The 12,803-nt window shown below is 35.9% G+C and overlaps 2 protein-coding genes across 2 annotated transcripts; both read left to right on the top strand.

Moving 5' to 3' along the window:
* Nucleotides 1-3,208: 3,208 nt before the first annotated feature.
* On the top strand, nucleotides 3,209-4,183 carry LOC100750785 (olfactory receptor 5M11). The gene has a single exon (XM_027420941.1). It carries the CDS (start codon nucleotides 3,209-3,211, stop codon nucleotides 4,181-4,183), a length of 975 nt encoding a protein of 324 aa, XP_027276742.1.
* Nucleotides 4,184-9,870: 5,687 nt separating this feature from the next.
* LOC113836344 (olfactory receptor 5M11-like) lies at nucleotides 9,871-11,362 on the top strand. Its single transcript, XM_027420940.1, has 2 exons — nucleotides 9,871-10,758; nucleotides 11,063-11,362. The coding sequence occupies exons 1-2, from the start codon at nucleotides 9,871-9,873 to the stop codon at nucleotides 11,360-11,362; spliced, it is 1,188 nt and encodes a 395-aa protein (XP_027276741.1).
* The last annotated feature ends 1,441 nt before the right edge of the window (nucleotides 11,363-12,803 follow it).

The raw sequence follows: 12,803 nt of genomic DNA, 5'->3' as shown, positions 1-12,803 counted from the left end.
GCTCCCCTTCTCAAAGTGGCCATAGTGAATAAATTTCCATTTTCTGGTTTCTACTATAAATTTGACTTCTTAAATTGGCTTACTCAGGATAAATGGTTGAACATGGTGTGTTGCAAAGGCTGTAAGCTGAAGTACAGTGACAACACTGATGCTGTCCAAGAGATTAAACAGCATTTCTGCCATTTCTTCTTCCTTCCTAGAAAGCTCTTCCTAAAGTACTCTGCTATATCCTTCTTTCATCTGGCTTTAAACAGGATCTATTTTCTTAAGCTTGTTTTTGACTGCTTGAAGGAGCATTCATTTATTCAGAATCCTGTAAATTTCTACTCACTGGATAGCCTGTGAAAGGCATGAATTTTTAAAGAGATGTTCATTTCAGTTCTTCTGTCTATAATCTGTCTTATTAGAGAGGAGATAGATATCACTGCTTATGCCAGTCATCAGACTTGCTAGCTAAAATGTAGCTCCTGCAACCCTTCAAACCTGGGAGCCTCTATTTACTAAATTGAGGGCTTTTGCTTTCCAGGATCCCAGAGTGTTAAGCATAATATCTGTCTCCTTTAGTGTTCTCCCACTTCACCATCTTAAGGGTATTTACGACCTTGAGCCTAAAACTTTCTTAATGATGCTCTTCTGAAGGGTGCTTTCCCCAGTTTCCTTCCTGTGAGCCTCTTTTTTTGTGCACCATTTACACCCTCATATTTAGGAAATAGTTGTGACTCTTCCGGCTATAAATCTTTTAGATTTAAGAAGCAACATTTTAGGCAGATTCCCACAGACTTCAAAGTCAATCACAGTTATATTCTCTACATTTGATACAATATTAAAGTTTTGTATACAGATTTTACAGAGACACTAAGAATGATTACTTGTGGGGAAGAAGTTTATTAGATGACTTTTAATCACATGGGCATATAGAAGGATATGGTGGGAAGCTCTGAAGAGAGTTTAGGCCCAAACACCAAAACAAAACAAAAACTTGTAAACTTGTAAGACAGAGTTACCCGTATTGGGCTAAAGTCATGGTTTCTTTTTATAGTTCCCTGATGAAATGGATTAATGAATATCACAATCTGAACCAGGGTAGTGGTTGAGGAAGATAAAATGTGACCATCAATATTCCCTTTATTATAAACTCACTTCTCCAAGTGAAAAGTATGGCACAAGGAAATCTGTTAACTAGGTCCTCACAACGTCTCAGCTGGTTGTGTCTGTGTCTGTAAGGGAGTAAGGACTGCTGCAGGAACTGTTGCAAAAGTCCAAGTTTCTTGTGGCTTATAAAATTACATGAGATACATTAGGGATAGATTAGTGAAGGGAATAAAATGGTTCCATGATCAAGCATGTTTGTGTTTAATGGAAGTTTCACACAATTCTTTCCCTTGTTGTACTACATAAGAACGCCCTAGTTGTTCCTGTCCTCTACAAAGATTTGCACTTGGATTTCTGGATATCACAACATATTTCTCAAGCTTCATAATGTGGTCTACGTTACAGAACAACATCTAATAATGGATAGTAAAAACCAGATAATTTTGTGTTCATACATTGCATCCTACTCTCTGATGGATGTTCTCCCAATTATCTCAATTTTCTTAAGACTAAGAGGAGGATCACATTTGCAGTTACCCAGTAGAATCTTGTGGGTGAGAACTGTTATTATGTAGCATTTGGCTCAATTCATATAACATATGATCTTTAGTTTAAACTATTTTTCTTCCAAAGGTGTGATTTCTTTCCTAAATATGACAAAATAAAATTTATTTGTCAATCCAGTATTCTAATGCTGTATTTTGAAGTGGTAGGCAAATTTAACTGAATATTAAGGTTCCAAGAAATCCCTTTGTACAAATATTTTACATAAATGCAATTTTTTACATGAAACAAAACCACAAATTCTCTGTTTTTTGTATTACCAATATACATTCTATTATTCTTTTCTTTTTCATAATTAAAAATATATATCAAATATATTCAGGATACTCATGGTTTAATAATTAGCAAGACTTAATTCCTAGTGTTAAAGAGCTAAAGTGCGTTATAAGTATTCTAGGTGTGAATTTTAAATATGGGATTTGTAAAGGAAATACAGAACATTAAGAGATTGGGTTATATTCACAAAATAACTTACTTAGTCTTGCACAATAGGAATAAAATTAAGGAAAAAGAAATGCAGAAAGACAGTGCATTTGTAGGAATGATTATTTATGGATGCATGAATTAGTGTATATATATGAAAATAAATAAAACATCAAGTGAAATATGAGCTTAGTAATAGTGAAAAGACTAAAATCTAATCTATTTTAGATGGCATAATTTGTAGAAAATAATGACTCATCTGTCATTAAAATTTTATTTTAGAAAATCATTTCTTTAAGTTTTTGAGATTATAATTATACCATTTCCTTCTTTCTTTTCTTCCTCAGTAACCCTCTCATGTATCCCTCCTTTCTCTTTTAAAATTCATGGACTCTTCATAGTTGCTGTTAAAAACCTAAGTGCATACACATGCATATATGGATACGTGTGTATGTGTCTACACTGCATATATGTCTTTGTCTGTATTCATGAGTATAACTTCTTCAGTCTGTAATATTGCACTGCATATATGGTTTCAGAGTTCACCATTTGGTCCTAGATAACCAGTTGATGTGCTTGACCAAAATTAAAGATGATTTCTCCCATTCTTAGCATTCTCTGGTTGCCAGTAGTTCTTAGAACAGGATTGAGCAGTGTGTGGGGGGAGACAAGATTATGGTTGGGTAAACCAGAGAGACAACTGACCTGAGATCAGGAACTCCAGATTGACTGCTAGGGAACCTGCATGGGACCCACTAGGCCCTCTGAATATGAGTGACAGTTATGTGGCTTGATCTGTTGGGGGAGCACCTAGCAGTGAGCCCAAGACGTATCCCAGGAGAATGAACTGGCTTTCTGAAGCCCATTCTCTATGGTGGGATAACTTGCTCAGCCTCCATACAGGGGAGAGGGGCTTGGTCCTGCCTCAAGTTGGTAGCTCAGACTTTATTGACTCCCCAAAGGAGACTTACACCTCTAAGGAGTGGATGGGAGAGTGGGATAAGGGAGAATTCTGGCAGGAGAAGGGAAGGAAGGGGGAACTGGGGCTGGTATGTAAAATGAAAAAAAATTCATATCTTCATGTCTGTTTTGTTTTCACAGATTGAATCACAGACTCAGGTCTCAGGAGATGCCCTTCACAAACAGCACTGAATTTACAGAATTCATTTTACTGGGGCTCACAGATCGCTCAGAACTTCAGCCATTCCTCTTTGTGCTGTTTCTGTTTGTTTACCTTGTCACTGTCTTAGGCAACATGGGCATGGTGGCTCTGATAAGCCTGAACTCCCGCCTTCACACACCCATGTACTTCTTCCTCAGTAACTTGGCATTTGTGGATCTGTGTTATACATCAACAGCGACCCCACAGATGTTAACTAATTTCTTATCAGACAAGAAGACCATTTCTTTCACTGGATGCTTTATCCAGTGCTACCTTTTCATTGCCCTTCTCCTCACAGAGTTTTACATTCTGGCAGCCATGGCCTATGACCGCTATGTGGCCATATGTAATCCTCTGCGTTACAGTGTGAAAATGTCCAGGAGAGTCTGCATCTGTTTGGCCCTATGTCCTTACATTTATGGCTTCTCAGATGGTTTATTCCAAGCCATCCTGACCTTCAGTATGACCTTCTGTAAATCTAATGTCATCAACCACTTCTACTGTGCTGACCCACCACTCATTAAGCTGTCTTGCTCTGATACTTATATAAAAGAACATGCCATGTTAATATCAGCAAGCTTTAACCTCTCCAGTTCCCTCACAATTATCCTGGTGTCTTATGCCTTCATTATTGCTGCCATTCTAAGGATCAAATCAGCTGAAGGAAGGCACAAGGCATTCTCTACCTGTGGTTCCCACATGATGGCTGTCACATTGTTTTATGGGACTCTCTTCTGCATGTATGTAAGACCACCCACTGACAAGACTGTTGAGGAATCCAAAATAATAGCTGTCTTCTATACCTTTGTAAGTCCAATGCTTAATCCACTAATATACAGCCTGAGGAATAAAGATGTAAAACAGGCCTTGAAGGCAGTCCTTAGGCAAAATGTTGTCAGCATAGGAGTTAAGCCTCCATTTTCCAATAAAGTACAACTATAATTTTATGTCAAATGTATTTTTATGTTTAGATCTTTTGTTGTTGTTTAAATAATTTCTGCATGTATACATTTTAATACTTTTACTCTAATGCCTAGTTTTCACCTTTCACCCCCCACACACAACTTGAGTGGTAGCCATTTGGAAAATATTTATATTTCTTAATTTTGTGCTGATCTTAACCATATCATTCATGGATCAGTGACAGTCTGATCAGTGACATACTTGGTTTCTCTAGACTGAGAATCACCTTGGAGTAATACCTATTGGTCTACCAGTTTTAGGTGTTTCCAGAGAAACTGAACTGAGGCAAGAAGACATGTCTGGGAGAGTGGCATCCCTTTCCAGTGGCTTGAGATTCTGAATTTCATGCAAAGAAACAGATGAAAGCATGTACACGGTCATTCAACTCAAGTGAATGTGAACACAAAGTGACCAAGCCATCTCTCCCTTGCCTCTGTGACTTTCCACCATGGAGTATATATACCATTTTAAATCATGAACCCAAATAAGGCCTTCTTCCCTTATGTTGGTCCTGTCAGCCTTTTTCTCACATAAAAGAACACAGAGGTTGATACAAACTAGTTACATAGATATTACCAAAGCTGCTAGTGAAACTTTCAATTACATTTTCAAATTTGTTTTGTAGACAGATCCCAAGGAGACTGGTAGGTACATCGGATTTAGAGAAGAACTAGTTTAAGTGAACACTTCCAAGTGCTATGCCAAAGGGTCTGCCTACAGCCCTCCTGGACAATGGTTTACAAGAGTTGACAGGATACTTAGGCTCTCAGTTCAGTTCCTTCCACTGACAGATCCATCAGCCTTTCTGACACTTAAAATGACACTTAAAAAAAGATAGCACATCTGTATTCAACCCCCTACTTACTAGTTAAAATGAAGAAATGAATCATGACAATGCCTTTCTGTTCCTTATTGATGTGCTTCTGTAGAAAAGGAGTCATGCAAGAAACATGGAACTGATGGATTCTGGTTTTGTAGATGTAAGGCTATTGATCCTGGTCTCTGTCTTTTGTAAGTCTACTTTCTCCTAAGACCCAAGGCAGACATAATCACTTTGCATTTCATCTGACAATTTAGAGAAGGTTGACCTTGGAATAAAGACTAAAATCAGAAAGGAGTAAATACAGAAACTGAATAATCAAATTATATAACAGTGATTGATTTGAATTTACTATTCCTTCCACTCCAAACTATGTTTAGGGTAGGAATGTTTGTTTTATCCTTCATAAGTACACATGTGTAGTATGGTATTTGAGCACAAACAATCAAGGGAATACATTTCTTTGCCTAAACAAAATATCAAAACAAAACTGTACAAATTTGTACTCCTTTGTTTTGATGTTTTAGCATAAATGAATCAAGACAATGACACAGATCAGTCTCACCAAAACATCTTACTATTCAAATGTGCTAAATATATTGAAAAGGACACTGTATTTAATATAAGATAAATAATACATTCATTTAAAAATTTCTCCATTACTTATTAATTGTTGTAATGCTAAGAGCTCTTTGATTGTATTCGTACTGTTTATTTACAATTTGGACCTAAGGAAACAGGGAATTCATCACAAATATATGGAAATACTTTTCAGAATCATTGTTAATCATGTTGTTGTATTTCAGTATTAAAATAAAAATCAAGAATCTAGTCTGACAGCTGGGGAACCAGCATGGGACCATGCCAGGCCCCCTAAACCTGGGTGTCAGTTTGGGGGCCTGCGTGGCCTGTGGGACCTCTGGCAGTGGAAACAGTATTTATCCCTAGTACAGGAATGGACTTTGAGAGCCCACTCCATATGGAGGGATGCTCTCTCTGTCTGGATGCATGGGGAAGGATTTGGTCCCTCAGCCAAGACTTTGATGATCCCCCATGGAAGGTCTCATCCACCCTGGGAAGTGGATGGGGCTTGGGATGGAGGGTTGGTGGGACACTTGGGTGGATGTGCAGGAAAGTGAACTGGGATTGGTATGTAAAATGGAATAGTTTCTAATTTAAATAGAGATTTATATAAAAAAGAGTCTAAGCTCATTTGAAACCTTAAGTAACTATGGCTGCACACTAGACTCATAAGAGGTACATTTAAATACAAATTTCTTTTGTCATTCAAATGAGGTAGTCTTCCTTATTAATTCTACTAAGCACTTTTATTTTCCTAGAGGCCTTAACTTTTATCACTGTCACTTGTGAGTAAAATGCTTTTATTCATTTCTCACATTTATTGGTTTCATATCTTTATCCTACCCCACTGAACATCTTTAGAGTGATTACACAATATGGAGAAGAGAAAAGATAGACATTTCTCATTACTCATCATTGTGGGTTCATATTTATTATATAGCCAGGACTTATCTATGCTATATACACTTAAAATTATTTTATTGTATATTTTCATTGTACATGATATATTTTGTTATAGAAGGCATTTTTGTAAAATTGTTGATGTACATTGACAGTACTGCTTACCTCCTTGACATTTACCTGTTCTTACTCTTTCTTTTATTATTAGGCCCTTTGTTCCACAATAAAACTTTCATCAGTACACTATATGTTTCCCTTCCTAGCTTTTCTTCCTTGCTGATACACTTCATCTTAAATGAGTTTATGATAGTGAAATAGAATTTCTGCATGTACTATAGGTCCTTTGGTAAATCTTTCTAGTTGATGAAAATTTAATATATTTCGCCCTCATGAGATGAAAGTCAAATGAAAATTGTTATAGTAGCATTGAATCGTCACTGATTAGTAAGGACTGGTGACCTTAGTAATACTAAATAAATGGTAAAAATAATTAACATCTTAATGAGACAAAGTACTTTTCCTTCCTAGAATTTCTGACCCTAGTGAATTCCCTAAAATCTTCTATGAGATCCTTTTGTGTCTGATCCCCTTTCTGAGGGCTGACTCAGAAAAGTGTATGTTGTCTTTATTCTTTTTTCATGTGTTCTTGTTGTAGAGACTAGATAGAGTCCATGCATGCTTTTTCTGCTGCTCTGGAGTTTCTTACTCTTTCTGTAGAGCTTCATTCCCTATTCTGTGGTGGCTGGTTCACCTTGTGGCTGACTTACATGATAGAATGACAAAAAAGACATGACCTTTTCTCCTTTCCTTTTTATTCTCCTTCCCCAAGGAGCTGCTGGGATTTACAGCTGACCTGCCTTTGAGTTATTTTTTATGCTTAACTTTCATAAAATTGCCCTCAAGCTTCCATTTAAGTTTATCTTATATGCTTGAATTAATGATAATAAGAACCATAAGAGAAGACGTTCATTCCCCAGTGTCACATGGTAACTCTTATGGAACTTCCCAGAATTTCCAGTAGGAGAATGAAGTTAACTATATGTCTTGAAAACTTACTTAAAAGTAGACTTTTATGTACAGTAGGTGGTATATGTGTTATTATTTCCATTAGATTGAAACATTTATTTAGTTTTACTGTTAGAATTATACTAGTCTCCATAAATAAGTTGTTATGTATTCATTCTATAGCTATTATTCTATTTATTATATGTTTTTTAAATTCATTCCTCCTTTGTTGTCCATAAAATAGGAATTCTCTACATCTAAAATCTAACACATTAAACCTGTGGTTCTCAACCTGTGAATCATTACCCCTTTGGGGCAGAATGACCTTTCATAGTTGTTCATAAAAGATATCCCTCATATTATATATTTACATTAAGATTCCTGAAAGTAGCAAAATTACAATTATGAAGTAGCAACAAAAATAATGTTAAGGTTGGGTGGTCACCACAGCATGAGGAACTGTACTAATCGGTCACAGCATTAGGAATGTTGAGAATCACTGCATTAAACTAATTTTACTATAACTGTATGCATAGTGTTTTCCAAATAGCAATAATTTTACTCTGCATTTTGTAATTTAACAGCTTAGCTGCAGCTATTTAGAGATGGTTTGTAAAGCACATATTTCAACTTGGGAAAAAATCTTTGAAACATCAAAGTCCATGGATTATGTCATAATGTTATACCATGAATAATTTTTCAACTTTTCTTCTTGCAAGAAATACTGACTTATACAAAAATCCATCAAGTATTAATTCTTGAGCAACTGAACCATCCAGCCGAAAGTGATTACAGGGTTACACAATTCCATTGTTTAAATCCCAAGTTTCCAGTGAGTGAATATCTACACCAATTACTATTTTTCCGTAATTAATTCTTTGGGGTATGCCAAGAGATAATTTTTGAGATAAAAGGTCCATGTTATGAATTGAATATAAATCATTTCCAGCAGCTTCTTCATTAGACTTCTAGTGTCTCTGAAAGAATTTTTCCTAGGGAAGGTAGGCATAAAATTATGATATCTTTGTTCACACCTTTGCTTTTATGTCATTTTGGATATTTATCAACAAAGCAGTGTTAATGCTAGCCTTGGATATTTTCTAGCTGAAATAAGTATGTGCTTAGAATTTAGATTAGTCATTAGTGTATTTGTAATAATCATATAACTACACTCATAACTTTTATTTTCCAATCAATAACTAAAAATATACACTCTATAAGCCTGCTGGAGGAGACACTATAACTACTCATATCACTAGTATTGTCATAATAATCTCTATTGAAAGAGTACACACATACACACTTTTTCCTTATTCCCACAGAATATCTCTATCAAAATATCACTAAAAATTAACTTATAATTTCCTTCATTCTGTTTACAACTACTGTAGTAATGGAAAAGACATATATCTAAGTGATTGGAAGAGAGTATTTTCTACATGCTACTTTGCTTTCTCTTCATTAGGTTCATTTTTCTTTAAATTAATTTATCTATTATGTATACAGTGTTCTGTCTGCATATATGTGTGCAGGCCAGAAAAGAGAACAATACCCCATTGCAGATGGTTGTGAGCCACTCTGTGGGTGCAGGGAATTGAACTCAGGACCTTTGGAAGAGTAGCCAGTGTTATTAACCACTGTTGGCACATTTTTCTTAACATGAAAATCTACATGACTTCTTTCTTACATATAATGGAATAAAATCCCATCAAAGAGCACAATATTTCAGCTAACCATTTTGAAATGGCTATAAATTTAATTGAAGAGTAAACTTTCTAAGAAATTGCATTGTACACAGAATATTTAACTGTTTCTCCATTGCACACATAACAAAAACCAGTAGGATTTTTTGCATTGGCAGTATTTGCTACTTCTTAGAAATCTTTTCCTTTTTTGTCTTATTACAAGAGTTTAAACTTATTTTGAATATTCATGGTACTGTATATAACAAGACATTGCTGTTAGCCTTATGTTGTTAATATGAAAATAGTAGGTGTATGGGGTCTCCTGGAAACATGAAAATAAAAGACTGTGTTAGAGTCACATTTGAGGGAAGTATTTGAGAAATGCCTCACAAAGGAATTTTAGTCTGTTTAGCTTTGCAGGATAAATAGCTTGGGAAGCAAAAAGAAAATCAGAGAGATAAGACATATATAACAAAAATTTACTCATGTATAGATTAGTATAGGTATATAGTTAGAAACACAATTAAGAGAAACAAAATCAGAGTAGAAGGAGTTTCATAGAAATACAAAGAGGATTATTGTATTATTTGCATTAGATTTTAATTGTCAAATTTTATCTAACTCCATGTCTGCCTTGTTTTCACTGACTGAATCACAGACTCAGATCTCAGGAGATGCCCTTCACAAACAACACTGAATTTACAGAATTCATTTTACTGGGGCTTACAGATCGCTCAGAACTTCAGCCATTCCTCTTTGTGCTGTTTCTGTTTGTTTACCTTGTCACTGTCTTAGGCAACATGGGCATGGTGGCTCTGATAAGCCTGAACTCCCCCCTTCACACACCCATGTACTTCTTCCTCAGTAACTTGGCATTTGTGGATCTGTGTTATACATCAACAGCGACCCCACAGATGTTAACTAATTTCTTATCAGACAAGAAGACCATTTCTTTCACTGGATGTTTCATCCAGTGCTACCTTTTCATTGCCCTTCTCCTCACAGAGTTTTACATTCTGGCAGCCATGGCCTATGACCGCTATGTGGCCATATGTAATCCTCTGCGTTACAGTGTGAAAATGTCCAGGAGAGTCTGCATCTGTTTGGCCCTATGTCCTTACGTTTATGGCTTCTCAGATGGTTTATTCCAAGCCATCCTGACCTTCAGTATGACCTTCTGTAAATCTAATGTCATCAACCACTTCTACTGTGCTGACCCACCACTCATTAAGCTGTCTTGCTCTGATACTTATATAAAAGAACATGCCATGTTAATATCAGCTGGTTTTAACCTCTCCAGTTCCCTCACAATTATCCTGGTGTCTTATGCCTTCATTATTGCTGCCATTCTAAGGATCAAATCAGCTGAAGGAAGGCACAAGGCATTCTCTACCTGTGGTTCCCACATGATGGCTGTCACATTGTTTTATGGGACTCTCTTCTGCATGTATGTAAGACCACCCACTGACAAGACTGTTGAGGAGTCCAAAATAATAGCTGTCTTCTATACCTTTGTAAGTCCAATGCTTAATCCACTAATATACAGCCTGAGGAATAAAGATGTAAAGCAGGCCTTGAATACAATGCTCAGTAAAAAAGTTATCAGAACAGCAATGATGCCTCAACTTTTCAATAAACTGCAACTATAGTTTTGTGACAAATACATTTGTAGTTTTTAACATTCTCTGTGGCCATATTTTTGGTGTTCTAGTTGAAAGCTATATGTTTTGATATAAGTCATGTGGCCTTATTTTCTGTCCCCTTTTGCAGCCTGTACTTCTTAGATCATTGATACTCAATGTTCATAGTCAGCTTTATTAGGTTGAAAATCACCTACCAGTCTCATCTCTTCCTCTGCCTGTGGAGGTACTTTTACAGAGGCTATCCCGAGGAAAAAGTACACATTGTTTAGAAGAGACAGAATCTCCTCTTTACTGGAGTCATGGGCTGATGAAAATGAACACAGAGGAAGGCATCGGCAAAGTCATTCAACTCATGCTTTTGAATGTGAACACACTGTGTCCAAGGCACCTCTTTTCTGCCTCTCAGCCTTCTTTCCATGGTACCTATGTAACGTTCTTAAAAACGAGCCCAAATAAGTTCTTATCTAAGTTGCTCTTGTCAGATTTCTATTTTTGTTTTCACATCAATAAGGACAACAATTGATGCAAACTATTAACAGAGGTATCAGTGCAGCAGATCAAAATGGTGTATAATAGTCCATCTCAAAGCTGCCTGTTCAAATCTATGTTGGAGACAAATCTCCAGATTGATGTGCACATCTGATTTGAAGAAACACTATTCTACGTGAAAATTTCCAAGTGCTATGCCAAGGGATCTGGCTGCATCTCTACCAGGAATTGTTTTATCAAGAGTTAACAGGATATATATGCTTTCAGTTCCTTTCATTGATAGACCCACCAGCCTTTCTGGCAAAGAACACTTAATAAACAATGGTACATTTGTACTCGTCCACTATTTATTAGTTAAAATGAGGAAAAGAATCATAGTGATGTTTTTCTCTTTCTTAACTGATGTGCTTTCATAGAGGAGTTACGCAGGAAGCGTGAAACTGAAAGAATACACTGATGCCATTATGGATGTACATCCAGGTCTCTGTCTTTTGAAAGCCTACTTTCCCTTAAGATTCAGGCCTGCATATTACTTTTGGTTTCACCTCCAAATGGCAATTTAGAGAAGTTTTACCTGAGAGTAAAGACTAAAATCAAATGGGAGGCACAGAAACTATGAAATCAGTAAGCCACAGAATATAGTGATTCCCTTGCATTGATTGATCCTTCTACTCCCAGTTATGTTGTGGATAGAAATTGTGGCCTTTTTCTTTGTAACATGTGACATTGATAATTTTTCTGTAAATAAACAAAGGAATTTCTTTGGTAGCACAAATCTCAGAACTTGAGGATCCAGTGCTAGAAGGCTGAACTTTGGGAGCAATTCAATTGATCTAATGTGCTGATTATATTGCAAGCTCCTTTTCACCAGTATAAGATAAACCATACATTAATATATTTGTCTCCAGTTGAATACTAAACAATTGTATCATAACATCTTTACAGTTTTGTTGTTATTTATTGTTTAGAACCACCTTAGCTACTTAACTTTATAATTCACATAGCCACATGAAAATATCTAAGGAAACAGAATCTGTTATAAATACTTCATTAAATCTCCAGCTCTCAAGATAAGAATATAAATGCAAATCATTCTTCAAACATATAAAGTCATGTGATGTCTTATTTCATATTGCTTATTTAATATTTTTTGCTGCAAGGCTATGTAGTAGGGACATGTAAATGCAAGCCTCTGATTTTGTCTTGAAGATTAGTTAGTCTCTCTTAGTGACTTCAGTGTGTTTATTTAATTTATAGGTTCCTTAATATTTTCATTTTTTATCTGTAAGTAAAATTGTCCTTATTTTCTTAAATTTCATATTCATTTCATAATCCTTCCTTCCTGAACTTTCTTATCCTGAAACAATAATTTTATGAAGAGGTGAATAGGTGCCCATCTTTGATCCCTATTATTGGGGATACTTATTTCATATATATCTCATGTATAGAGTTGCCTTTACCTTTATAACTTTCAT

This window comes from Cricetulus griseus, chromosome 6 (assembly GCF_003668045.3).
Source record: "Cricetulus griseus strain 17A/GY chromosome 6, alternate assembly CriGri-PICRH-1.0, whole genome shotgun sequence".
Classification (NCBI taxonomy): domain Eukaryota; kingdom Metazoa; phylum Chordata; class Mammalia; order Rodentia; family Cricetidae; genus Cricetulus; species Cricetulus griseus.
This window is presented reverse-complemented; position numbering and strand designations above follow the sequence as displayed.